Source organism: Rana temporaria, chromosome 1, assembly GCF_905171775.1.
Source record: "Rana temporaria chromosome 1, aRanTem1.1, whole genome shotgun sequence".
Lineage (NCBI taxonomy): Eukaryota > Metazoa > Chordata > Amphibia > Anura > Ranidae > Rana > Rana temporaria.
In genome coordinates, this window is record NC_053489.1 from 173,056,913 (window position 1) to 173,082,013 (window position 25,101).

General features: G+C 42.7%; 1 protein-coding gene across 2 annotated transcripts in view; it reads left to right on the forward strand.

Annotated features, from left to right (window-relative positions):
- Positions 1 to 25,101, forward strand: part of HECTD4 (HECT domain E3 ubiquitin protein ligase 4) — a 253,112-nt gene that overhangs the window by 117,530 nt on the left and 110,481 nt on the right. For both annotated transcript variants that reach the window (XM_040346168.1, XM_040346177.1), the window contains exons 21-33: positions 523 to 721; positions 2,848 to 2,967; positions 3,571 to 3,675; positions 5,812 to 5,975; positions 6,288 to 6,521; positions 16,078 to 16,270; positions 16,477 to 16,581; positions 16,693 to 16,781; positions 18,029 to 18,204; positions 20,630 to 20,765; positions 20,870 to 21,011; positions 21,157 to 21,323; positions 21,482 to 21,628. In XM_040346168.1, the coding sequence (XP_040202102.1) occupies positions 523 to 721; positions 2,848 to 2,967; positions 3,571 to 3,675; positions 5,812 to 5,975; positions 6,288 to 6,521; positions 16,078 to 16,270; positions 16,477 to 16,581; positions 16,693 to 16,781; positions 18,029 to 18,204; positions 20,630 to 20,765; positions 20,870 to 21,011; positions 21,157 to 21,323; positions 21,482 to 21,628 (1,977 nt within the window). The remainder of the gene's footprint in view (positions 1 to 522; positions 722 to 2,847; positions 2,968 to 3,570; positions 3,676 to 5,811; positions 5,976 to 6,287; positions 6,522 to 16,077; positions 16,271 to 16,476; positions 16,582 to 16,692; positions 16,782 to 18,028; positions 18,205 to 20,629; positions 20,766 to 20,869; positions 21,012 to 21,156; positions 21,324 to 21,481; positions 21,629 to 25,101) is intronic.

Below are 25,101 nucleotides of genomic sequence, written 5' to 3' on the forward strand. Positions count from 1 at the left end.
TTGCATAGCCTCTCACCAGCAGTATGGCCGTTTGTAAAACACTGCTTTAAGTGTGGTTTATTTCTTAAAGTGGTATAAAGTAAAGTACCCACGATCAAAGTAAAACTTGTTTGGAAGAAAAATAACTTCTTGTCTCATGATATCCAATGTATTGCAAGGCTGCCAAAAATGTTAAATCTTTTAAGTATGCCAGTATGGCCCGCAGGTGTTCCAGGCACAACTGTCTAAAGGGGAAACTTTCCTTAATGTAGGAGATTTTCTATAACTTATGTTCTCTGGGACAGGAAGTAAAGGAAAATGTTCCCAATGGTATATAGCAAGCAATAAAACAAAAAAGAAACTCAGGGGTGGGTTTGACCCTTTCTGACTCTTAAAGGGTTGTAAAGGTGCTGCTGACTTCTTTTGTGCAATATTTAGTAGTGGCCCCTGAAAGGAAGGGGATTGAAGGGGCTTCTACAGGAATTATATTTTTTTGTTGGGTCCACATACACATATGCTCTTCTTTTTCATGTTGTGCCTCAGGATGCTTGAAGAGAAGGAAGAGCCTGGTTTTCTTACTGGACTGAAGATACCAGCTCCATGGGCTGCTGGAAAAACTGTGGAGACCGCACATCCTGTTCGAGACAATTACAAATTCAAAGAAAGTGTACACATACCTGGGGCTCGATGTCTCTATCTCCGATTTGACAGCAGGTGTTCCTCGCAATATGATTACGATAAGGTTTGTGCACAAATGGGTCTGCTTATTGGACTGTTGTCTAAAGCTGGATACACATTATACAATTTTTGTTGTTCAAATTCATTTGGAGTTTACCTTCAACTATGTAGTGCAAGGGCCTTCCTGATTGCATGCAAATTTGCAAGTGTTTAGGTTTGACCTCATATTATATGGTTTTGGTAAATCTAAAGGAAAGTTGTAAAGGAAAATTGTATAAAAATTTTCACAGTGTGCAGCAAGCTTAAGGCTAGCCATACATGATTTCTCTTGTTTAGCCCCATAGACTGGAGGACAGAAATCAATAGATTTCCTCATACACGCTATAAACAGCATAGAGAAAGGAATCTCTCCTGACAGTTATTTAATTCAGACAGCCATTGCTCTCACGGATGTCAGAATACCTGAACAGTGACTACATCTGATTGGTTGCAGTCAGTGTTAGGCCGAGAATTTTCCACCCGGCTCCCTGATTTTTCAGATAAGTTTGTTGAGCTGGGTAATGTTGACAGGGCACAGCACAGCTTGAATTTCAGCCAGTTCATTAGACAATTGGTCAAAATTCAAGTTGTGTATGTCCAGCATAAGCACTGTTGATATTTTTTATTATATTATACAGGATTTATATAGCGCCAACAGTTTACACTGCACTTTACAACACAAGGGCAGACAGTACAATTACAATACAGTTTAATACAGTAGGAATCGGAGAGTTCTGCTCAGTTACAATTTACAATAAAATTTTTCGGACTAGAATTAGTTATTTGTTAAATTATGCTTTTGAATTCTAACCACTGACTGCATATGTAGGCTAGTGCTACACAGGCTGTTTTAATCTCCTATACGGAAAGATTTAAATGCTTGTTGGTCGTCTGATGAGAAGCACTGATTTTATTGCGTTTATAAGTAGGGTTGTCCCGATACCACTTTTTTAGGACCGAGTACAAGTACCGATACTTTTTTTCAAGTACTCGCCAATACCGATACTTTTTTTTAAATGTCCCCCCACATATGCAGCCATGTCCCCCCACATATGCAGCCATGTCCCCCCACATATGCAGCCATGTCCCCCCACATATGCAGCCATGTCCCCCTCTATATGCAGCCATGTCCCCCTCTATATGCAGCCATGTCCCCCCTATATGCAGCCATGTCCCCCCATACCTAGATGCCGCCGCCGCATGGGTTAAACAGCGTGCGGGGAACATCACAGCTTTCATTTGAATAGCTGTAGTATTCCCCGCTGCGCCGCGTATAGACACTCCCCCTTGCTTGGGATTGGACAGATCCCGAGCAAGGGGGAGTGTCTATACGCGACGCAGCGGGGAATACTGCGGTGGCGGCGTTGTTGCGGTATGCGACGGGGTCGGCATTCGTTGCGGCGGCGGGTGGGGTGGGTTGGTGGCTGGTGCAGGTACTCTATTTAGGTATCGGGGGTATTTGCGGGAGTACAAGTACTCCCGCAAATACTTGGTAAATACTTGGCAAATACTTGGTATCGGTACCGATACCAATACTGGTATCGGTATCGGGACAACCCTAGTTATAAGGCTATACTGGCATTAAAAGCTGGCGTTTGAGGGGCGTTAAAAACACCCCTTAAACACTTATGCAAATTATATAATGGACCGCACACAGTGCTGTTCACAATATTAACACATGAAGTGTCGCTTTGCTTCAAAATGTAAGTCTCATATCGAGTCAGCAGGCGTTTGAAGCCTTTCAATGCCTCCCATTCAAGTCATGCCGGAAGCCCGCTGACAGCTGATGACTCATCGGTTGTTAAGGTCGTGGTGGCCGCCTTCCTGGCAACCAGCTATTGTAGGCGTTTGTGGTGTGATTTTTAACAAGCCAAAAGCGCTTATCAACCACGCCGCAAACTTCCATAGAGCGTTTAGGGGAGCGTTTTTAATGCTCATTAAATGCTTATCAACCGCACCTATTAACGTGCAATACCACTATAAGAGCGTTTGATAAGCGTCAGTATTTTGAGAAAGTGTGAACGAGTCCTAAATGAAGCGACTGCCAACAAGTGGCAACAGGGCTTTTTAACAGTTGCAAAAATCCTTAAGGAAGCGGCATATTTATTACTGTATATGCAGCCTGACTATGTTCTGTATTTAAATATGCAGCTGGTGATTTATGCTGGTCCCAATACAAATAGCCGGAAAGTGGCAGAATATGGAGGAAATACACTCGGATATGGAAGTAGAAGTGTACTGGGAACAGGCTGGCCAAAGGATTTGGTGAAGGTACAATTCTTATCTTCATTTATGTATTGTTTTATTGGTGGTGTCGTGTTCTGTTCTTGAGAAAAACAAATGGTTATCTGTGGTGACTATACACTTATACCCTATAATATGGCCTCACTTTTTGGTGATAACCATCTTGATTGCGAAAGGTTATTGCATTTTGGAAATAAAAGTATAATGTATATATTTTAATCGGGTTTCTAAAAGCTTTTAAAGTGACATTTTCTTATCAACTAGCTCTTAGTCTTTGATCCCTGATGGACAATGAGAATGTGTAGTTTGACGATTGGGTCACTCCTGAAATCATTTGAACTTCCCCCAAAATCTTTACTGATCTCCAACCAGTGAAAAAAAGAGTTTGCAAAGAAATGGATAATTCCTGAAGGTTGATCCTGTTTCTGTCCTAAACAAACATCTCATTGTACCTATTGAAGATGTTCCTTCTTTCAAAGATTCTGCAGATAGAAAATTTGGGACGCTCATAAAGGCTGTCTCTATTCTTGTAGGCCTAGCCCTGCAATTAGCATGGAACGGTGGTTGACTTGTTAAATAACTGGCTTTCTTATTCTAGCCCAGTAAGTGATGTCTGGTTTATGTTGTCAGGTAGAGGGCGATACTGTCACATTTTCTTTTGAGATGAGGAGTGGTCGTGAGCATAACACACCGGACAAGGCTATGTGGGGTTTCTCCTGCACTGTCAGGGCACAGGTATGTATGTTCCTAAATACCTCCAAAACTAAATTTCTGTTGACAAAGTGATTTTATTGTAATACTTTGAACTTCTTGCATGGCTTGAATTTTCCAGTCTAAAGCCTCGTACACACGCTCCGTTTTCTCGGCAAGAACCAGCAAGAAAACTGCTGGCAGAGTATACAGTGTGTGTGTACGAGCCTTTCTGGTTTCTCGTCAAGAAAACTGCCTAAAATCTCGACAAGAAAAATAGAGAACCTGCTCTCTATTTTCTCGTCGTGATTTTCGGCAGTGTTTTCCTCCTGAGAAACCCAAGAGTGTGTATACTTACCTGTCGCCGTGGAAACCTGCGCATGCTCGAAATTACTTTGATGCATGAGCGGTAGCTTCCACGGCATAGGAAAGGTGCAGCAAGATGGCGTCGACGGCATCGAATGTGACGAGCGCATGCTCGTCGCACGCAATGATGTCACCGCATTCTTGCCTTTCAAAACAGTAATGTGAAGCTTTCTCCCTGGTGTGGAGTGTTGTGCTCGCCCCCTCCCTTGGACTACAGGAGAGTCAGGACGCTCTCTGCGTTGCAGATAGGGAAAGGAGCTGTGTGTTGGTGGGGGTCTTGACTCTCCTGTAGTCCAAAGGAGGGGGCGAGCACGACACTCCACACCAGGGAGAAAGCCTCGCATTACTGTGTGGAGTTACAGACAGGATTTCTCAGAAGAAATTAGGACATTTAAAAGCAAAATGGAAGGATGAGGTAAGTGAAGGAGGACTGCACTAAGGTAAAGGAAGCTATTTAGGAAAAAAAATTGTACCTTTACAACCCCTTTTAAGGTAAAAAAAACTTCTGCCTTTTAGGACCACTTTAACCACTTCCCGCCCAAGGACGTCATATGACGTCCTGGACTTTCAGTGGGGATATCTGAATGATGACCCGCAGCTACAGGCATCATTCAGATATCCATCTCTTCAGCTGGCGAATCCCTGCACCATAAGAATGATCATAGCGGCGGTTCCGCCGCTTGATCGTTCTTATAGGCGGCGGGATGGGACGCCCTCCCGCCGCCATCCGGTGCTTCTCCGGGCTCTCCTTTACCATCGGAGACCCGAAGAAACGATCCGCCGGCGTCCGATGGAAACCATAGAGTAGACTGGTGACCAGATGGTCACCAATCATCTCTATGATCGTCGGAGGCCCGGGCGCGATGTTATGACGTCACGCCCGGGTACTGGAATGTAAACACAGCCGCATTAGATCGGTGAATTTTCATGATCTAATGCTTTCCAGCCTGGAAGAGAGATGTTGGGTCTTATTGACCCTGCATCTCTCCATAAAGAGTACCTGTCACAAAGATTCCTATTACAAGGGATGTTTACATTCCTTGTAATAGGAATAAAAGTGATAAAAAAAAAAAAATGACAAAAAAAGTGTGAAAATAAAAGAAATCGAGTAAAATAAAAAATAAAATAATAATTTTTTAAACGCCCCTATCCCCGGTAGCTCGCGTTTAGAAGCGAACACACACGCAAGTCCCGCCCACATATGTAAACGCCGTTCAAACCACACATGTGAGGTATCGCCGCGTGCGTTAGAGCGCCAGCAACAATTCTAGCCCTAGACCTACTCTGTAACTCTAAATTTGTAACTTGTAAATAAAAAACGCCTATGGAGATTTTTAAGTACTGACGTTTGGCGCCATTCCATGAGTGTGCGCAATTTTAAAGCGTGACATGTTAGGTATCTATTTACTCGGCGTAACTTCATCTTTCACATTATACAAAAAAATTGGGCTAACTTTACTGTTTTGTTATTTTTTTATTCACAAAAGCGTTTGAAAAATTATTGCACAAATACTGTGCGAGATAAAAAGTTGCAATGGCCGGCATTTTATTCCCTAGGGTGTCTGCTAAAAAACATATATAGTGTTTGGGGGTTCTGAGTTATTTTCTAACCAAAAAATTATGATTTATGCATGTAGGAGAGAAGTGCCAAAATAGGCCCGGTATGGAAGTGGTTAAAAAAAAAGTGGGTTACATTTAGTAAATTGAAAATTAACTTCTGTAACACTAGTTTTCTTGTTGCCCAAAAATAAAAATATACCATACTTTTGAACCGAATACTAGTTTGTGATGCAGTGAAGTTATTTATTTTTACAGGAATCATCGGAAGATGTATCTGGCGGGTTACCATTTCTGGTGGACCTAGCTCTAGGATTATCTGTGTTGGCTTGTTCCATGCTCCGCATACTCTACAACGGACCAGAGATCACTAAAGAAGAGCTGACCTGTCATGATCTTCTAAGGTCAAAACTTTTACAGAGGTAATGGACATTTAGAAAATCGGTCTTTAAATTCTTTCAATCTGCCATTTGTTTTATTTGCTAGCATAGTTTATTCTAAGCATATGATTCATTTCCCTGTTTATACAGAATATAAATTGTTACTCAGCGCAGTATTTAGCAAATGTTGTGTTGTAGATTAGTGTTAGCAATGGCTTTACTCACCCTGTGAGGGTTATGTTTTTTCTGTTACGTTTCCAAATGTGGTTCTTTCTATAACCTAATATGTATAATTATGCTTTGTTGGTGCATCTGCTGTGTAACTATTATCACAAGGCCTGTTCTATCTTTAAGGTGTCAGTGGCAGGTAGAAGCTAATGGTGCGTTATCACCAGCCCTCACCCCAAGTCCATCTCCTCTGCCACTTACGATAGATGAAGACAGAGAGTTTACATATCCCTCCGACATACTTCTGCCACCAGCAGGAAACTACTTTGAGCTGCCCAGAATCCGACTGCCTCCAGGAATTATGATTAAACTGAGGGAAATAGCAGGCCGTGCCAGACCTCAGTTCAGGCCAAGTATAAAGTAAGATTCGTTTTGCCGTATTTTTGGTTTTTCTTTTTCACGCCACTATTCCTCCTAAAATCTGAAACTTTTATTTATGTTGTCGGTGAGGAACTTTCATAAAATCCAACCCAAACCAAAACTTTTTTGTTTTGGATAAAGTAGAGAAGGATTAGAGCCTGTGTCATGTTTTTTTTATTGCTGTCTGTGTTGCCATTGTTTTTTTTTTCCTCACTTTGTGTCTTTACAGGGAAAAATGTAAAATCTCTGAAACAAAAAAACACTTTTTTTTAGCAACGTGGAAAAGGGTTAGGATGTCTTGCAATGTTTTTTTTTTTTTGTATTACTTTCTGTGCCTTTCTGTGATGTCTACAGTTTATTTTTGTATTGGCATCACAGGGACAGAACGTGGGAAAACATTCCCCAGTGGGGACATAAGTTAAATGTAACTGAATTTTAACTCTTCACCACTTTATTCAAAACTGCAGAAAATATTTTGTCTGGAGTTGGGCTTTAAAGATCAATTTCAGGCATCAGTATGTTATACATGGTTACATTGGTTCAGCTTGGACCAGTATGATTTTGTATATGACCTGATCTGAGTATTTAACTGTGAAGTTACTTCAGCGCAAATATATATGAAAATATATTGCTGCTGACACCAACCAAGTTGTTCACATCGTCACTTTTATGTAAAAATATATGTATAAAACAAATAGTATCATGCAATTTGACAAATGATCTGTTACTGTGTGTGCCCTAGTGCATAAAAAAAAAAGACTCGTGCATATACAGTAAAACCTTGGTTTGCAAATATAATTTGTTCCAGAAACGTTCTTGTAATCCAAAGCACTTGTATATCAAAGCATTTTTTTTACAGGGTATAAAAGAGAAGAGGCACCTCTAAGTGTAGCAATAAGTTGCTAAATGTTGTACATTAAATGTAACCACATTGCTACACTTAGAGTCTTCGCTCTTCTTTTTTATACTCAGTTGTGACATGACGCTACTCTTATATCAAGACATCGCTTGTATATCAAGGCAAATTTTATTAAAACATTTTGCTTGTCTTGCAAAACACTCTCAAACCAAGGTTTTACTGTGTGTGTGTGTGTGTGTGTGTGTGTGTATATATATATATATATATATATATCTATACCGGTATAAATTTTTGTTTTTTTGTTTGTTTTTTGCACTAGGGCACACACAGTAGTTTTATACATATATTTTTGTATATGACATGCCTGACTGATGCCGCTGGAAATGATTGAAGTAGACACAGCTACTCCAGTGATCTCCACCTACTTCCGGGTCCAGTGGGGAGAGGCTGCTTTCCTGCATTGCCAACACAGAAAGTTGGCTGCTCAGCAAGGGCACAATTCAAAGATTGCGTTGCACTATCTAAATGATTTCAAAGCGTTCTCGGATTAGACGAAGTGGAAGAGGCGATGCAATGACATTACACTCTCTTCACCTTGTCCAATTGGAGTACAGTTTGCATTTATTCAGAAAATGCAAGGCATTCTGTGAATGGTGCCGATGCTGAGGTCTACAAGGTGTATATATATTTCTTTATCGTACATCACGGGACACAGAGCGGCATATTCATTACTATATGGGTTATATGGAGTACCTTCAGGTGATGGACACTGGCAATCTCAAAAACAGGAAGTGCCCCTCCCTATATAACCCCCTCCCATAGGAGGAGTACCTCAGTTTTTACGCCAGTGTCTTAGGTGTTGGTCATGGTTTAGCTTGCCTCCACATCCTTGGGATTAAGGTGGGCTAACCGGTTCTGTCCAAAGGCCTCAGTGCTAAAGTGGTCAGCAACCGGACCCCAAACCATTGGGGTATAGCCCATAATGCTTTCTGTCACAGAGAGCTGGACTCTGGGCCCAGAACTTAGAAACCTTTGGGGGCCTAATGTTTCTGTTGCCAGGGTGCTATATGGGCCCAGGACAGTGGATCCTTCATAGGAACCCAGGGCCTGAAGGTCTAGACGCCCCACGGAGATGGGGGAAGATTGGACCTCTTGCTGTGCAAAGTCCTGCGGCATGGAGCAGGTAAGTGAAGGGGAAACTTGCGGAACTTGGTTCGCAGCAGGTTTTTTCTGGGGGAAGGTCACAGCGGGACATGCCTATGGTTTATGCGCTGCATCTGGCAAGGTGAGTCACATATCTTAAAGATAGGATGACTCTATATGTGTATATGTGTAATTATGTGTATCCTCATAATTATGAACTCCCTGGTAGTATTGCAACTGGTGCTAGAAGCATTGAAAAGGGCCTGTGTGTATAGTGACAATTCTCTCTGAGAGAAGCCCCTGGGAATCTATTGAGGTTTCTTATATAGAGGGAGTGAATGCTCTTACCTGCAAGCCTGCTCAGAGAGGTCCAGGCGGTTGCTGCAGAAAAATAATGCCGCTCTGTGGATCCTGGCCTGGACGGCAGTATCAGCCTCTGACCTCCTCGTGTGTGGCCTCCAACCCCCCCCCCGCCGGCGGGCGCGCGCTCACGTCCCCGTGATATGGGCTCAATTTCACGCCGTTTTTCTGAAGGGGAAGGGCGGGCCCGTAGGTAAAAGGAAGGGGCGGCCCTTCCAAAAATAGTTCCCAGCTCAGTGATGTGTTGGAACTGAGAGAGGAAGGACCAGAGCGGCAGAGTGGGGCGCCGAGGACACACAGTGGCCAAAGAAGAGTATTACAGTCTTCAAAAAGACTGTCTTTCACCCTAAAGATAGGGTTTCTTTTTCTTTTCAGCAGTTTTTATTGGCAAATACTACTAAAAGGGGACAGAATGGTTTTTCTTTCTTTGGTTTAAAAAAAAAAAAAAAAAGAAACAAACCAAGATTAATAAGGAAAACTCGGACAAAGTCTTACCGCTACTTTCCCCAGAAGGAGCCTTGGTGAGACCATCGGGATCTGGGGCTGGAGCTGGCACGGGTCAGTCCAACCCTAGGGTGGTCACGGACGAGGTACTGTCCACCTCTCTAAAGGAGATGGAAAAAAGAATGGAAAAAATGATAGCCAAGGCTATGCGGGGCAGAAAACGGAATAGATCTCCGTCGCCCGAACGTGAACCCTCAGATGAGGAGGTCCCTTCCGCAGAGGAATGGGAAGACCTCTTGGACAAGGACCAAGTAGGTTCAGGGATCGAGGATCCGGGTACGGAGGAGTCTGGCGCAGCCTCCCAAGGGGAGAGCTGGTGGGTTCAAGTTTTAACAGACTTGGTCCATAGGACGTTCAACTTGCCAGTACCAGATCTCCAAGTATCAACGGTCTCAGCTTTGGGCTCACTAAGAGCGCCTCAAACCAATGCGGTTTTTCCGATCCATCCTCTACTAGAGGAAGTTATGTTCCAAGATTGGGCCAAGCCAGATAGAATCTTTGTACCACCAAAGAGATTCTCTGCCTTATATCCTATGGAAGAGAAATTTTCCAAGAGATGGGCAGCCCCGGCTGTAGACACAGCCATCTCATGTGTTAACAAGTCTTTAACATGCCCTGTAGAAAACATACAGGTGTTCAAGGATCCGGTTGATAAACGCTTGGAAACGCTACTTAAAACCTCCTTCACTACTGCAAGGGCAGTAGTGCAGCCAGCTGTGGCTGCAATTGGGGTTGCGCAAGCATTATCGGATCAAGCTAAGCAGATGCTTAAACTTATTCCTGCCCAGCAGGCAGAAGAATTTTCGGACGTCCCTAGGGCCATACGCTTTACGGTAGATGCGATTAAGGATTCGATCCAGCAAGCGTCACGTCTATCATTATCCCTTATCCATATGAGAAGACTCTTATGGTTAAAGAGCTGGGAGGCAGAGCCCCCATGCAAGAAGCTCCTGGTAGGGTTCCCCTTCCATGGAGGACGACTCTTCGGAGAAGACCTGGACAAATACATCCAGACCATTTCGAGCGGAAAAAGTACTCTTTTGCCCACCAAGAAGAAGTTTCGGGGGCCTGCGTTTAAACGACAGTACTCCCCTGGGCAGGGGCCCTCCAATACCAAACAGTATCGACGGCCTCCTGCAAGATCAAATTTTAACAAGGTGCAGGGACAGGCCGGTGCAGGCAAGAAGCAGTGGTTTCGCAAGCCAGCAAAGCCAGCCCCCAAGCCGGCCTTATGAAGGGGCGCCCCCACCCTCGAAGGTGGGGGGAAGACTGCGTCTCTTTACAGAGGTTTGGGAGGCCAGCATTCCCGACAAATGGGTACGGTCCTCCGTGGCTACAGGCTACAAACTAGACTTCCTAAAGTTTCCTCCTCATTTTCAGGAGTCAAGAGTACCAAACGATCCGAAGAAGGGAGCCGCATTAATAGCGGCATTGAATCATCTACTCTCTCAGGAGGTAATAGTAGAGGTACCAGTCCAAGAACAGGGGCTAGGTTTCTACTCCAACCTATTCATTATCCCAAAGCCCAACGGCGATGTCAGGCCAATTTTGGACTTAAAAATGGTAAATGCATACCTAAAGGTCCGCTCATTTCGGATGGAATCCGTGCGGTCAGCAGTTGCCGCACTTCAGAAGGACGATTTTATGGCATCCATAGACATAAAGGATGCTTACCTTCATGTTCCAGTTTACCAGCCACATCAAAGATTTCTACGCTTCTCGGTGGCTCTACGTCATTTCCAATTCATGGCGCTTCCCTTCGGGTTGGCTACGGCCCCCCGGGTGTTCACGAAGGTCCTAGCCCCAATCCTAGCCAATCTAAGGATTCAAGGGGTCACGATCCTAGCATACCTGGACGACCTCCTAGTCATAGATCACTCGTCTCCTGGCTTGGAACGAGCAGTGGCCCTCACAGTCCAGTACCTCGAGAGGTTCGGCTGGGTCCTAAATCGAGAAAAATCAGCATTCCAGCCCACAAGGCAGTTGGAATATCTCGGCATGAGATTAGACACAGAACAACAGAGGGTGTTTCTGCCTCTGATAAAAGTCAAAGCCATCAAGGAATTAATTCTACTGGTTCTAAGCAAGAAGGAACCAACTGTTCGCCTATGTATGCGGTTACTAGGCAAGATGGTGGCCACATTCGAGGCGGTACCGTATGCCCAGAGCCACACTCGCATCCTGCAGGCAGCCATCCTGTCAGCCTGGAGCAGGAGGCCACAGGCCTTAGATATCCCTTTGCCGCTCTCATCAAGAGTCCGACAAAGTCTGTGTTGGTGGTTAGACCCTCAGAATCTACTGAAGGGGAAGTCTTTCAGCCCAGTGGCTTGGAAGATAGTAACCACAGACGCCAGCCTAACAGGCTGGGGAGCAATTTTGGATGGTTGCACTCGCCAAGGCACTTGGGCAAAGCCAGAGAAGCAGTTGCCCATCAACATCTTGGAGCTCAGAGCTGCTCGACTAGCCCTCAGGGCTTGGACGTCCAAGTTGCAGGGGTTCCCGGTGAGAATTCAATCGGACAATGCCACGGCAGTGGCATACATAAATCACCAAGGGGGAACCAAGAGTCAAGCCGCTCAGAGAGAGGTGAGCTTGATTCTCCTATGGGCAGAAGCTCATGTGCCCTGCATATCGGCAATATTTATTCCAGGAGTGGACAACCTTCAGGCGGACTTTTTAAGTCGCCAGACTCTGTTGCCGGGGGAATGGTCTCTACATCCACAGGTCTTTCAGACACTCTGCCAGAGATGGGGAGTGCCGGACGTGGACGTCATGGCATCAAGACTCAACAAGAAGCTAGACAGGTTCATATCCCGCTCAAGGGATCCGATGGCCTGCGGAACCGATGCGCTGGTTTGCCCTTGGCATCAGTTCAAACTACTTTATGTATTTCCCCCGCTCCAGTTACTACCCCGCCTGCTGCGCAGGATCAGGGTGGAGCACATACCAGTCATCCTGGTAGCTCCAGCATGGCCCAGAAGGGCATGGTATTCACTAATCCTAAAGATGGTAGTGGGAGACCCTTGGACTCTTCCTCTACGGCCAGACCTGCTATCGCAAGGTCCGATCCTCCACCCTGCCTTACGGCATCTAAATTTGACGGCCTGGAAGCTGAATCCCTAATTCCCTAAATCTCTCAGGGGTAGAGGTCTGTCTCAGAAAGTAATCTCTACCCTAATCAGAGCCAGGAAACCGGTCTCTAGGGTGATTTATTACAGGGTCTGGAAGGCCTATGTAGGCTGGTGTGAGTCCAAGCGATGGCTTTCTCGCAAGTTTACCATCGATAGAGTATTAAGTTTTCTCCAGCTAGGAGTGGATAAAGGACTGGCATTAAGCACAATCAAAGGACAGATTTCAGCTTTGTCAGTGTGGTTTCAGCGGCCGCTGGCCACCCACTCGCTAGTTAAGACCTTCCTTCAAGGGGTCTTACGTATTAATCCTCCAGTTAAATCCCCGCTTTGTCCGTGGGATCTAAATCTTGTTCTATCAAGTTTACAGAAACAACCTTTTGAGCCGTTGGCTGAAATTCCTTTGGTTTTACTGACAAGGAAGTTAGTATTTTTGGTCGCCATAGTTTCCGCCAGAAGAGTATCGGAACTGGCAGCCTTATCCTGTAAGGAACCATATCTTATTTTGCATAAGGACAGGGTCGTTCTCCGCCCTCATCCTTCCTTCCTACCAAAGGTTATATCCAGTTTTCATCTAAACCAGGACTTGGTATTACCATCCTTCTTTCCTAAACCTACTTCCAGAAAGGAAGGGTTGCTGCATACCTTGGATATTGTCAGGGCCATGAAGGCCTATCTTAAAGCTACAGAGAAGATCCGGAAAACAGAGGTGTTGTTCATTTTACCGGATGGGCCCAAGAAGGGGCAGGCAGCTGCAAAATCCACCATCTCGAGGTGGATTAAACAGTTAATCACTCAGGCCTACGGCTTGAAAGGGTTGCCTCCTCCGTTATCATTAAAGGCTCATTCTACTAGGGCCATGGGCGCCTCCTGGGCAGCACACCACCAGATCTCTATGGCTCAAGTTTGCAAGGCGGCAACCTGGTCTTCTGTCCACACGTTTACAAAATTCTACCAGTTGGACGTAAGAAGGAATACGGATACAGCCTTTGGGCAGGCAGTGCTGCAGTTTGAGACCCTCGGATTCCGGGGGGCTCCCTTTTGAGTTAAAATTTAAAAATTTATTTTTTTCTCAACTAAGTTGGATTTATTATGATTTGAGTATATCTCTAAATTAAATCCTTTTGTCTTAGGAAGATGTTCTCCCTCCCCTCATTGTAAGCATTGCTTTGGGACATCCCATATAGTAATGAATATGCCGCTCTGTGTCCCGTGATGTACGATAAAGAAAAAGAGATTTTTAATACAGCTTACCTGTAAAATCTTTTTCTTGGAGTACATCACGGGACACAGAGCTCCCACCCCTCTTTTGGGGACCATTTTGGGAGGCATACTGCTTGCTACAAAACTGAGGTACTCCTCCTATGGGAGGGGATTATATAGGGAGGGGCACTTGAAGGTACTCCATATAACCCATATAGTAATGAATATGCCGCTCTGTGTCCTGTGATGTACTCCAAGAAAAAGATTTTACAGGTAAGCTGTATTAAAAATCTCTTTTTACCTCTGCAGATGCAAGTTTCTATCTGAAGGTTCTGAAAGTGGCTCCTTAATGCCCTTATTTTTTTTTTTAACTGTTTTTGGATGTTGTCCAGGTTTTTATTCTGGTTAAGCTGTGTCCCTCAATGCACCATATGCCTTCAGCTTTCTATGTGCCTAGTGTCTGTCTCCTGTAGTAAGCAGTACCCTAGTTTGTGATTATCATTAAACTGTGTCTCTCAATAAAGTACACACATCCTATAACTTTCAGTAGAATAGGAACAGACTAGAATAAGGTGACCAGATTTTTAAAATGCAATCTGGGGACATATTTTTTCTTTACTAGTAATGGCAACAATCAGCGACTCTCTGCCCGTCGCCGCCCGCCTCACAGCCTCTCAAGCCTTACTACTGGATAGGGAGCGGAGGAAGATCACTCCGCCAGGGAAGGCAAGGTGGCTGGCCAGGATTTGAGCCAAGGCAGAAGAACATGCGAGCGAAGCTGAATGGGCATGCGCCCGAAACTGAAGAAATATTCCCTCCGCTCCGACCAGCACATGATCATCAGAAAGGGGCACAGATAATGGGAAAAATACAACCCCCTATGCTAGTAGGCATCGGGGAGCGGGGGTGTGTAATTCTAATTTGTTTATTTTAATTCTGCACTGACTGTCTTTGAAATTGCCCCTGCCCCCTATTAAATCCAATCTGGGGACAAAACCAGGGACAGACTTGGTCCAGGGACAGTGTTCTCACAAGTATTAATAGGCAGTTTCTATGTAGTACAGAACACCTTGGCTGACATTTTTGTCAATATCTTGTTATGCTAGTGAAGATTTGGCACAGTGTTCAATTTTATATTGGTTTTATTTAAGGGGTAAACCTTTCTACATAAGTGGCACATCAGATAAGTAGGTTTGTTCCTCAAGTTTCACAGCTCTCGGATGTAAAACTTCATAAGAAATTAAAAAGAGATTAAGGAGAAATTCACACTTCGGAAAGTATGAAGAAATGTTGTGCTTTCCAGGTATTTTTTTTTCCCTGCATTTAGATGGTCCTGCTTTTAATTGGGTTTAACTGACAGCGCTAAGACACATTTAGCCATGTTTAAAGTTTCTAATAATATCCTGGACTCACAAAACTTTACTTTCTCTGAACGAAGCTAAACTACCCACATCTAAACACAGGTAGTGTGAATGACTCTCGCTCAGAATATATATTGCTCATACTGCAGTTTATTATTTATTGTGTTGGACGCCTTATTTTATTTGCTTCCATTTTTGAAATTTGATATGTGCCTAATCACTATGATGGTTTCTAACTTCCTTCTCCTGATTACCTACCTTGGTCATGTGGATGCTGTTTCTCGTTGATCAAGGGGTACCGGAGTTGCGACTAAAGTTAAAATCGTTGTATCCTTTTGTTTTGCTGTGTTTTTTTTTTTGAGCCAGGGAATGTCCAAAGGCTCCGTTTTGTAGAGTTTGTTTCTAAAAATAATAGAAACAACTTTGAAAAAAATTAAAATTAAAAATAGGTTGAACCAAGTAGAGCAGATGATGCCAACTCAAATTTAGTATTTTAAAACATGCACTATGTGTCTGCTAATGTAACCCAACTACACGTCTTTCTTCTCAGTGATATCTAACTGGGTACTGACACTGATGCGCTTTGCGAATTTTATAAAATAACTCATTACTAGTCTTGTCTAATTTTTGTGATTGGAGTGGCGTTTTAGTGTCATTTATGTGCATTGATACAAGATGTGGTATTAATATAATAATTGATAATAGGTGTAGAAGTTGATCTCTCCAGTAGCGCTTTAACAGCAGTGAAATCGCAAGAACTCGGCAAAGGTTTCCATTGTGTCCTATTTAATGTATCATCTGTAGGACAGTCGGTCAGGGCTATTTGCAGGCACGATAACCATAATAAGGTTTCCTGAGTGTTTTTGATCCGACTCGTATGACAGAATGAGAAGCGACAAGGAAGAAATTTATTCCGGATATTTTGAAAACTGAAAATACCTGCATTTCACTCTTCTCTAGAGTAGTTATGTGATAGTTGTCATTTATTTATTTTGAAGGGAGGTTATCCAACCAGATGTGATGGAGGAAATGGTCGTATCCTGTGTCATTAAGCACCTGAATTTGGTTGATGCACTTCAGTCCTTGATAAACTATCAATACAGGGAGGAACATCTAGAAGAATATGACTTGCTGTGTAAAATAATGGGAGAAACATTTAAGAAACTGAACGCCATGGAAAGACAGTTACAGGTAACATTGCAGTAATATCTATTGTTCTCTATATTGTGTCTATTTGAAGATGTGAAATTCATTTTAGTCTTGGATTGCCAACTCGCTCACCCCCCCCTCAGCATTCATTATGTAACAGCGCTATATATACATTTTACATCTTTGAAAAATGTAGGATGCTTAACTATGTGTGCTTATTGTGTGATCTGCATTGATCTATTTGGCAGAGTGTTGCTGAGCTGGAACAGAAGTGGCAGAATGAAGTGCAAGATGCTTTAAATGGAAAACTAGAGAACAATGCTCCATTTTTCTATGACTATCATTATAATGAGGTATAGAAAACCCTTGGATATGTTATGATTTCTGAATATTTCCCTGAGCTATAGTTCTGCATTCAGTTGCATCTGTCTTTTTAATACTTTATCTGTATTTTTAACACGCAGAGCAAAATGAAAGAATTAGAACTCTTATGTTCAATGAAAGAAATACTTTTTGATGGAGGTGATCCTGAGAATATGGTTTTAGCTCTCAGGTGAGTAAAATTGTAATTTATTTTTAATCATTCTTCCAACTCTTGTTATTGATAGGGTAATGATCTTTGAATTTGTACAGCTGAATCAAACCTGTTATAGATAAACACAGTTGGAAGTCGGTCTGTAACTCTGTGCATTTAAAGTACAACTGGCAGTAACGGTTGTGTTCCAGCTTGTTGCCAGACCAAAATAGGACTCTAGCAGTGCCTATACACGTGGTCTAGTAGTCTTCTTGGAAACCCCAGGGCCTGCTAATAGGCAAATACTTATATTGTACATTACAGGAAAGAGTTATTGGTTCATAGCCCATGGGTTATATGCTGCTACATTTGGGTGATTGGACAGTGGAAAGGGCTTTGCTTGGACAACTCCACAGTGTAGGCATATAACCACGCCCACTCAGAGAGGCTCACTTTTTTGGCTAGTGTCCTTAGGTGATGTTCCATGGTCATGGTCCAATCATGAGACACCCAGAGGTTCTTCATGAATTCAGAAGAGCTGGCCTTTTCCCACTGTGGACCTGGCAATTCTTGCACTAAATAATCTATTGATTGTTCTTATTGAGTGCATTCCCTGCTTTAAAGGATTTGTTTTATGATGATTGGCAACGCCAAGATTGCAGCTCTTGCCGTCGGCCCTACTGTTTTGCGTAGGCACCATGGAGAGAGTGTCAATATTTCAGAATGTCCTTACTTTCTGTGCATATGTGCAGTGCTTTATGGCTTAAATCTTGGTCTGCTGCTTGGCAAAGGTGCCTTTTTAGCTTACCCTAGTTATGGAGGGAGGTAGGTTTCTACCCCACTATCCACTATCACTTCTCCGTTATCCTCTTCTAACTTATATACACCATCGGTTTTCCCCTCTATGCATTGTCATCTACACTCATTGTATGCCTCTATGGGGAATGCCATCAACCCCCGGGGCCTTGCAATTGGGTAAGGAGGCTATAACCATTACAATCTCCTCCAGTTTAATTAACAAATGTGTACAATGGGAAAGGTCATGGCGGGGGGACAGTTTACACCAGACGCAGTTCCGTACAGTTTCGTGTGCATTTTTTTCTGCACTAAAAATGCATGCACAGTGTTTTCCATGTATTCCAATGGCTCTAGTTCACACCAATGCAGTCGGTTTCCGGTGCAGAACTTTCTGGGCCCCTCGATTTAAATGTTTTTTTGTTTTCTTTTTGTTACGGTGGCTCAAAAAAGTCATATTTCATTAGGGTCTTGTCCTTTGTTTTCTTCAGAGAGAAGTTTTTCCAAGAGGTGAATTCCTTGACTCAAAAGCCCTCACATCCAATGGCAAAAACAAAAACACTGGTGAAGAGTTTGATGAACCGAGCAGAGCTGCTATTACATGTCACAATAGCAGCACAGTCTGGTATCACCAGAAGCATCTCTGGCACACCAACCGAGCCACCAGGTATTTGAAAAAGTGACAAACGGTAATCCTCCCCCATTTTAAGCTACTCATCACTAATTTTGGTTTTGTCAGCCGCACTCTTAAAGTGGTTGTAAGCTCCATTTATGAAATTTGAACTAAGCACATATATATCTGTAGTGTTTACTTGTCTCTGTCCGAAGCTCTAAGTGTCCTTTCTCTCTGGTGCTTCATTCATTTGTTATCAGCATGAGTCACTTCTGACAAGTTCTCTGACACATGAGATAACGTTCAGAATTTGTGTTGGGAGGGTGTTTAGAGGGAGCTTAGCAGGGAGCGTGTCTATTCAGACTACAGCTCTGCATGTTTATTCCTCTGCCTATGTGGAGGGGGGGGTGACCCCTTTCTCCAATCAGCTATCACACAGTGTAAGTGCAGAATCTTCACCCACCCCTATGTACTGCTGAAAGAGGAAAAAGCTTTTTAACACAATCTACACTTTTCAAAGGGTGTAGAAAGGGGAAAGCAGCAGATATACAAGTAAAACCTTTTGTAGGAGGATTTGTTTCATCTGTGTATCAGCTGAGGCTATTCACGTCACTGGGTATATGTGAGGGTTTACAACCACTTTAAGGTGCCATTACAATGCTGATCATCTCTAGAGAATGAACAATGTTAGTCCTTCAGGAATAAATTCAAATTATGAGTACTCAGATATCCAATGGTAGGGTGCAAGTTGAAATTTTACAAAGAACAGAATGTGTATTTGGCACTCAAATGATTGCTTCTATACGTTTAAAAAATATGAGTGGATGGTATCTCTCCAGGCCAATCAAATCGGTCAGAGTGTGAGGTCCAGTGAGGGCTAAACATTAAATGGAATGTAAACAATATTTGTTTTAAATAATATAATGTTGCATGCTCTGTGCAATGGTATTGCACAGAGCAGCCATGAACCTCCTCTTTTGGGGTCCCCCGTCAGCACTCTTGGTTCCTCCTCCCCTCTATGCACCCATATAGAAAGCAGATTCCTATGGTGGCGCTGGTGCGAGTTGAGCTGGGTGCGTCTCTAGACGCACGCAGAACTGCTTGGCCCCACCCTTCACTTCTGCTTCACTGAATTTGATTGATAGCAGCAGGAGCCAATGGCTTTTCCCGCTGCCTCCATTTCCTGTAAGGAAAGCAAGAATGGAGAACACTGATGCAAACAGGCACAGCAGTGGATTAAAATTGGACTCTGGTAAAGTATATGGGCGGTGAGGGGGTCATAAAACTGCTGGGACAGTTTTTTAACTCCAATATAGGGAAGGCCTGAAGGTAAAAAATGTCCTTCCTTAACCACTTAAGCCCCGGACCAAAATGCTGCCTAAAGACCCAAGGGGTTTTTACAGTTCGGGACTGCGTCGCTTTAACAGACAATTGCGCGGTCGTGCGACGTGGCTCCCAAACAAAATTGGCGTCTTTTTTCCCCCACAAATAGAGCTTTCTTTTGGTGGTATTTGATCACCTCTGCGGTTTTTATTTTTTGCGCTATAAACAAAAATAGAGCGACAATTTTGAAAAAAATGCAATATTTTTTACTTTTTGCTGTAATAAATATCCCCCAAAAACATATATAAAAAAATTTTTTTTCCTCAGTTTAGGCCGATACGTATTCTTCTACCTATTTTTGGTAAAAAAAAATCGCAATAATAGTTTATCGGTTGGTTTGCGCAAAATTTATAGCGTTTACAAAATAGGGGATAGTTTTTTTGCATTTTTATTTATTTTATTTTTTTTACTACTAATGGCGGCAATCAGCGATTTTTTTCGTGACTGCGACATTATGGCGGACACTTCGGACAATTTTGACACATTTTTGGGACAATTGTCATTTTCACAGCAAAAAATGCATTTAAATTGCATTGTTTATTGTGAAAATGACAGTTGCAGTTTGGGAGTTAAACACAGGGGGCGCTGTAGGAGTTAGGGATCACTGTGTATGTGTTTACTAGTGTAGGGGTGTGTGGCTGTAGGAATGACGTCATTGATCGTGTCTCCCCTATAAAGGGGATGACGCGATCGATGCGCCGACACAGTGAAGCACGGGGAAGCCGTGTTTACACACGGCTCTCCCCGTTCTTCAGCTCCGGGGAGCGATGTTTATAGCCGCGCCGTCGTCCTGGATCGCTCCCCGAGCGGACCCGACCTCCGCATGTACCGGGGGGGGGTCCCGATCGGACCCCCCACCCACGTCTAGCAGAGGACGTACAGGTACGTGATTGTGCCTGTCCGTGCCATTCTGCCGACGTAAATGTACATGAGGAGGTCAGGAAGTGGTTAACAACTACATTATGCAAAGGGGTCAATGATGATTTCTCAGCAGTGGATGTAGCTAAATTTTATACACAAGCATCCTCGCAGCCTTTTCCAACGTTGTTACTGCTTTGTAAAACACTCTCTAATGTGGTTTTTGGATATTTCTCAGCTTGTAAATCTATATCGGATGCCAAAGCAATATCCCAAGCAATGCGTCAGCCAGTTTTTCTCCGTAGTATGTCGGCACCATCTGACTTGGAAATGATTGGGAATAGTGACCTGGAGTTTAACAGATCAAATTCAAGGTAAATGTTTCTTAACGCGCATACGTATGATCTTTAAATGTGAAAGGCTAGTTTATCTCATTTTGCCTTTTTTTAAATGCGTGTTTTTTTTTGTGTTTTTTTAGGAGACGTAATGTAACTAGCCACAGGAGCAGCTCCTTCACATTGCTGCAATCTCTGGCCAATGAAGACAGCAGGGACAAGCCAACTTACAGCGTCTTGCTAGGTCAGCTGTTTGCATTCATTGGCACCAATCCAGACCAAGCGGTATGTATCCCTGTACCCTGCACATTAAATTTGCATGTTCTTGGCTTTTTAAAGTTGAGAGTTGAAGCTCTTCTTGCATTATCCTGTTGTAATTACATTTGGTGCAAGTGACCATGCCAGAGTTTACATGTTTATTTTATTTCAGGTATCAAGCAGTAGCTTTTTGCTTGCTGCTCAGACACGATGGCGCCGTGGAAACACACGGAAACAGGCCCTGGTACACATGAGGGAATTGCTGACTGCTGCTGTTCGGGTTGGAGGCGTAACACATTTGGTTGGGCCTGTAACTATGGTACTTCAAGGAGGGCCAAGGTTCGAGTTCATTATTACGCTTTTTGAAAAGTGCATGTTCATTTTCTGCTGAGATGAGACGGACACATTTAATGTTTCCTTGTATCTCGTAAAGTACTAAAATATTATCTTCTATAACCTTTACATAATGTGATGATAAAGTGTTGTTTTCATAACAGAATTGAGGAGTTGACATGTGGTGGAATGGTGGAACAAGTTCAGGAGGCCTTTGGGGAGACCATGACTTCAGTGGTGTCGCTGTGTGCTCGCTATCCCATGGCCTGTGCAAATAGCATTGGGCTGTTGTGTACTATACCTTACACAAGGTGAGTTCAAGAATAATTTAATATGCGAGTCTTTTGAACGATTCTTCATAAAATTACAGTTTGGCATCTGAATAAGCATACAGGTTTTACTTTGTAGAAACTGGATTAAATAGAACCCTTTTTAATGGCCACCATTTTTACAGGTTCCTTAGTGTGCCATTTTAAAGCATTTAACAATAAACTATTCTGCATTTCTTATATTTGGCAATATATTTATTTTAAATATAATGTGCAATACTGGTAAACTTTTTAATTTAAATTGGATGTAAACCCTCACATATACCCAGTGAAGGGAACAGCCTCAGATGAAAAACAGATGAGACAAATCTTCCTACATACGTTTTACATGTATATCTGCTGTCTTTAGCTTTATATATTCTTTAGAAAGTGTGTTAGAATTTCCTGTTCCAGCAGTGGGAGGGTAGTCTTGGCATACATTGTGTTACAGCTGATTGGAGGAAAGGCACACATCCCCCTCCACATAGGCAGAGAAAAAAAGTTACTTGAAGAGTTGTGCTGTGAATAGACCAGCTCTCTGCTAATCTTTCTCAGTGCACCCACCCTGGCACAAATTTCCAGCTGCTTTTATCTCCTGTGTTGGAAAAGCTTGTCAGAAGTTATCATGCTGATAACAGAAGAATGGAGCAGCAGAAAGACACATGACTTTGTCCTTTAACTTCTTGACCACTGGGCACTTAAACCCCCTTCCTAACCAGACCAATTTTCAGCTTTCGGTGCTCTCACAATTTAAATGACAATTACTCAGTCATACAACATTGTACCCATCTGAAATTGTTGTCCTTTTTTCACACAAATAGAGCTTTCTTTTGGTGGTATTTAATCACTGTTGGGTTTTTTATTTTTTGCGCTATAAAAGAAAAAACACTGAAAATTCTGTAAAAAAAAAAAAAATGAATTTTTCTTGTTTCTGTTATAAAATGTAGAAAATTTGTAATTTTTCTTTCGGCCAAAATGTATACTTCTACATATCTTTGGTAAAAAGAAGTACAAATTGGTGTATATTATTTGGTCTTTGTGAAAGTTATAGAGTCCACAAGCTATGGTGCCAATATCTGAAAATTGATCACACCTGAAGTACTGACAGCCTCATTTCTTGAGACCCTAACATGCCAGAAAAGTACAAAGTAAAAGTACAAAGTACAAATGATCCATTTTTGGAAAGAAGATATTCCAAGGTATTTAGAAAAAGGCATGGTGAGTTTTTTGAAGTTGTCATTTTTTTTCCACAATTCTTTGCAAAATCAAGATTTTATTTTTTCCACAAAATTGTCATATTAGCAGGGTATTTCTCACACACACCATATGCATATACCACAAATTACACCCCAAAACACATTCAGCTATTCCTCCCGAGTATGGCGATACCACATGTGTGAGACTTTTACACAGCGTGGCCACATACAGAGGCCCAACATGCAGGGAGCACCTTCAGGCGTTCTGGAGCACCCAGGCCAATTCTGACATTTCTCTCCTACATGAAAAAATATTAATTTATTTGCTAGAAAATTACATAGAACCCCAAAACATTATATATGTTTTTTTTAGCAAAGACCTTAGAGATTACAATGGCGGTCATTACAACTGTATCTTGCACGGTATTTGCGCAGCAATTTCTAACGCGTTTAAAAAAAAAAACTGTTTTTTGTTTAAAACAAAAAAAAAACAGTTAAGTAAGCCCAATGTTTTTGCATAATATGAAAGATGAAGTTACGTCGAATAAATAGATACCCAACATCTCACCCTTCAAAATTGCACACGCTCGTGGAATGGCGCCAAACTTCGCTACTTAAAAATCCCCACAGTCGACGCTTTAAATATTTTTACTGGTTACATGTTTTGAGTTATGGAGGAGGTCTAGGGCCAAAATTATTGATCTCGCTCTAACGTTCGCAGTGATACCTCACATGTGTAACTTGAACAGTTTTCATATGTCGTCGGGAATTACGTATGCGTTCGTTTCTGCATGCGAGCACACAGGGACAGGGGCACTTTACAAAAATAAAAAATAAAATGTATTGTTCATTTTACTTTATTTTAGTTTGACACTTTTTTTCCCCCCAAATTTTTTTTTTTGATCACTTTTATTCCTATTATAAGGAATGTAAACATCCCTTGTAATAGGAATATGGCATGACAGGTCCTCTTTACAGTGAGATGTGGGGTCAATAAGACCCCACATCTCACCTCTAGGCTGGGAAGCCTGAAATAAATAAATAACAATAAAAAAAATCCTGGCTTTGATCGTAGCGGTGAGTCGATAGAAGCACCAGAGGGTGGCGGGAGTGGGGATGTATTGCACAAGGTATTGCGGTGTATTGCACAGGCTAATTTCAGAGTATTGCACAGGGATGGCTGAGCATGAAGGGATGGATAGCTGGATCTGTGACTGCAATTTTCACAGATCCAGCCCACAGCACTGCAGCTGCCATCCGATCCCTCCCCCTCTCCTCTCACACTGTACCGATCGGTACAGAGAGGGGAGGGAGGAACCAGCGTCATCACATGATGGTTTGTTTACAAGTGATCGCTCCGTCATTTGACGGAGCGATCACGTGGTAAACGGGCGCTATCGGCGGCAATTTACCGCAATCTGTGATGCGCCGGGTCTAGAAGGTCTAAAAAAGGTCTAAAAAAAAGGTCTAAAAAAAAAAAAAAAAAAAGAAGGTCACGGATGATTCCCGGAGCACGCCCCAGGGGGCGCGCGGATGCAAGATTCTGAGAGGACGTCCATAGACGTCCTCCCAGAATAACTCGACTCCGCCGTAGACGTATTTTGTCTACAGCGCGGTCGGCAAGTGGTTAAGGGGGATAAGAAAACACTGCACACATATGTGCCTAGGTCAAAATTCATGAATTGTGTTTACATCCACTTTAAATTAAATTGTAATGCCTTATGCTTATTATTTTTATTATACGTTACGTCAAGTCTATCGGCCTCCAGCTTATCTGGGTTCGGATGCTGATCTTCTCTGCACAGAGCCCTTAAAGTGATTTAACATTTTTTTTCTATAACAAACATGTTATACTTTCCTGCTCTGTGCAATGATTTTGCACAGGGCAGCCCCCATACCCATCTTCTGGGTTCCCCCATTGGCGCTTCTGGCTCCTTCAGCATGTCCCTTAAGCCGCAAAGTATTGTATAGTGTGCCACTATAGCAAGGTAAAAAAGTCACTTTTTTCTCCTGCCCAGGACTACATATCCCATAAGGCATTGCTCCTCACATTCTCATACAGGTTCTCGGGCACTTAGACTCCTTTCACATTTGGCGTTTTGAGATCTTCGCAGAATTACTGCGCTACCAACTAATCAATAATGAAAATAGTTGACAACTATTTTTATAATCGAATATAATTATGTTGATTATTTTCTTCAGCCCTAGTTACCTCCTGCATACCAATTACTACAGCCCTTAATATGTGTGTGAATAGTTTTACAGATCACATGCAAAGCA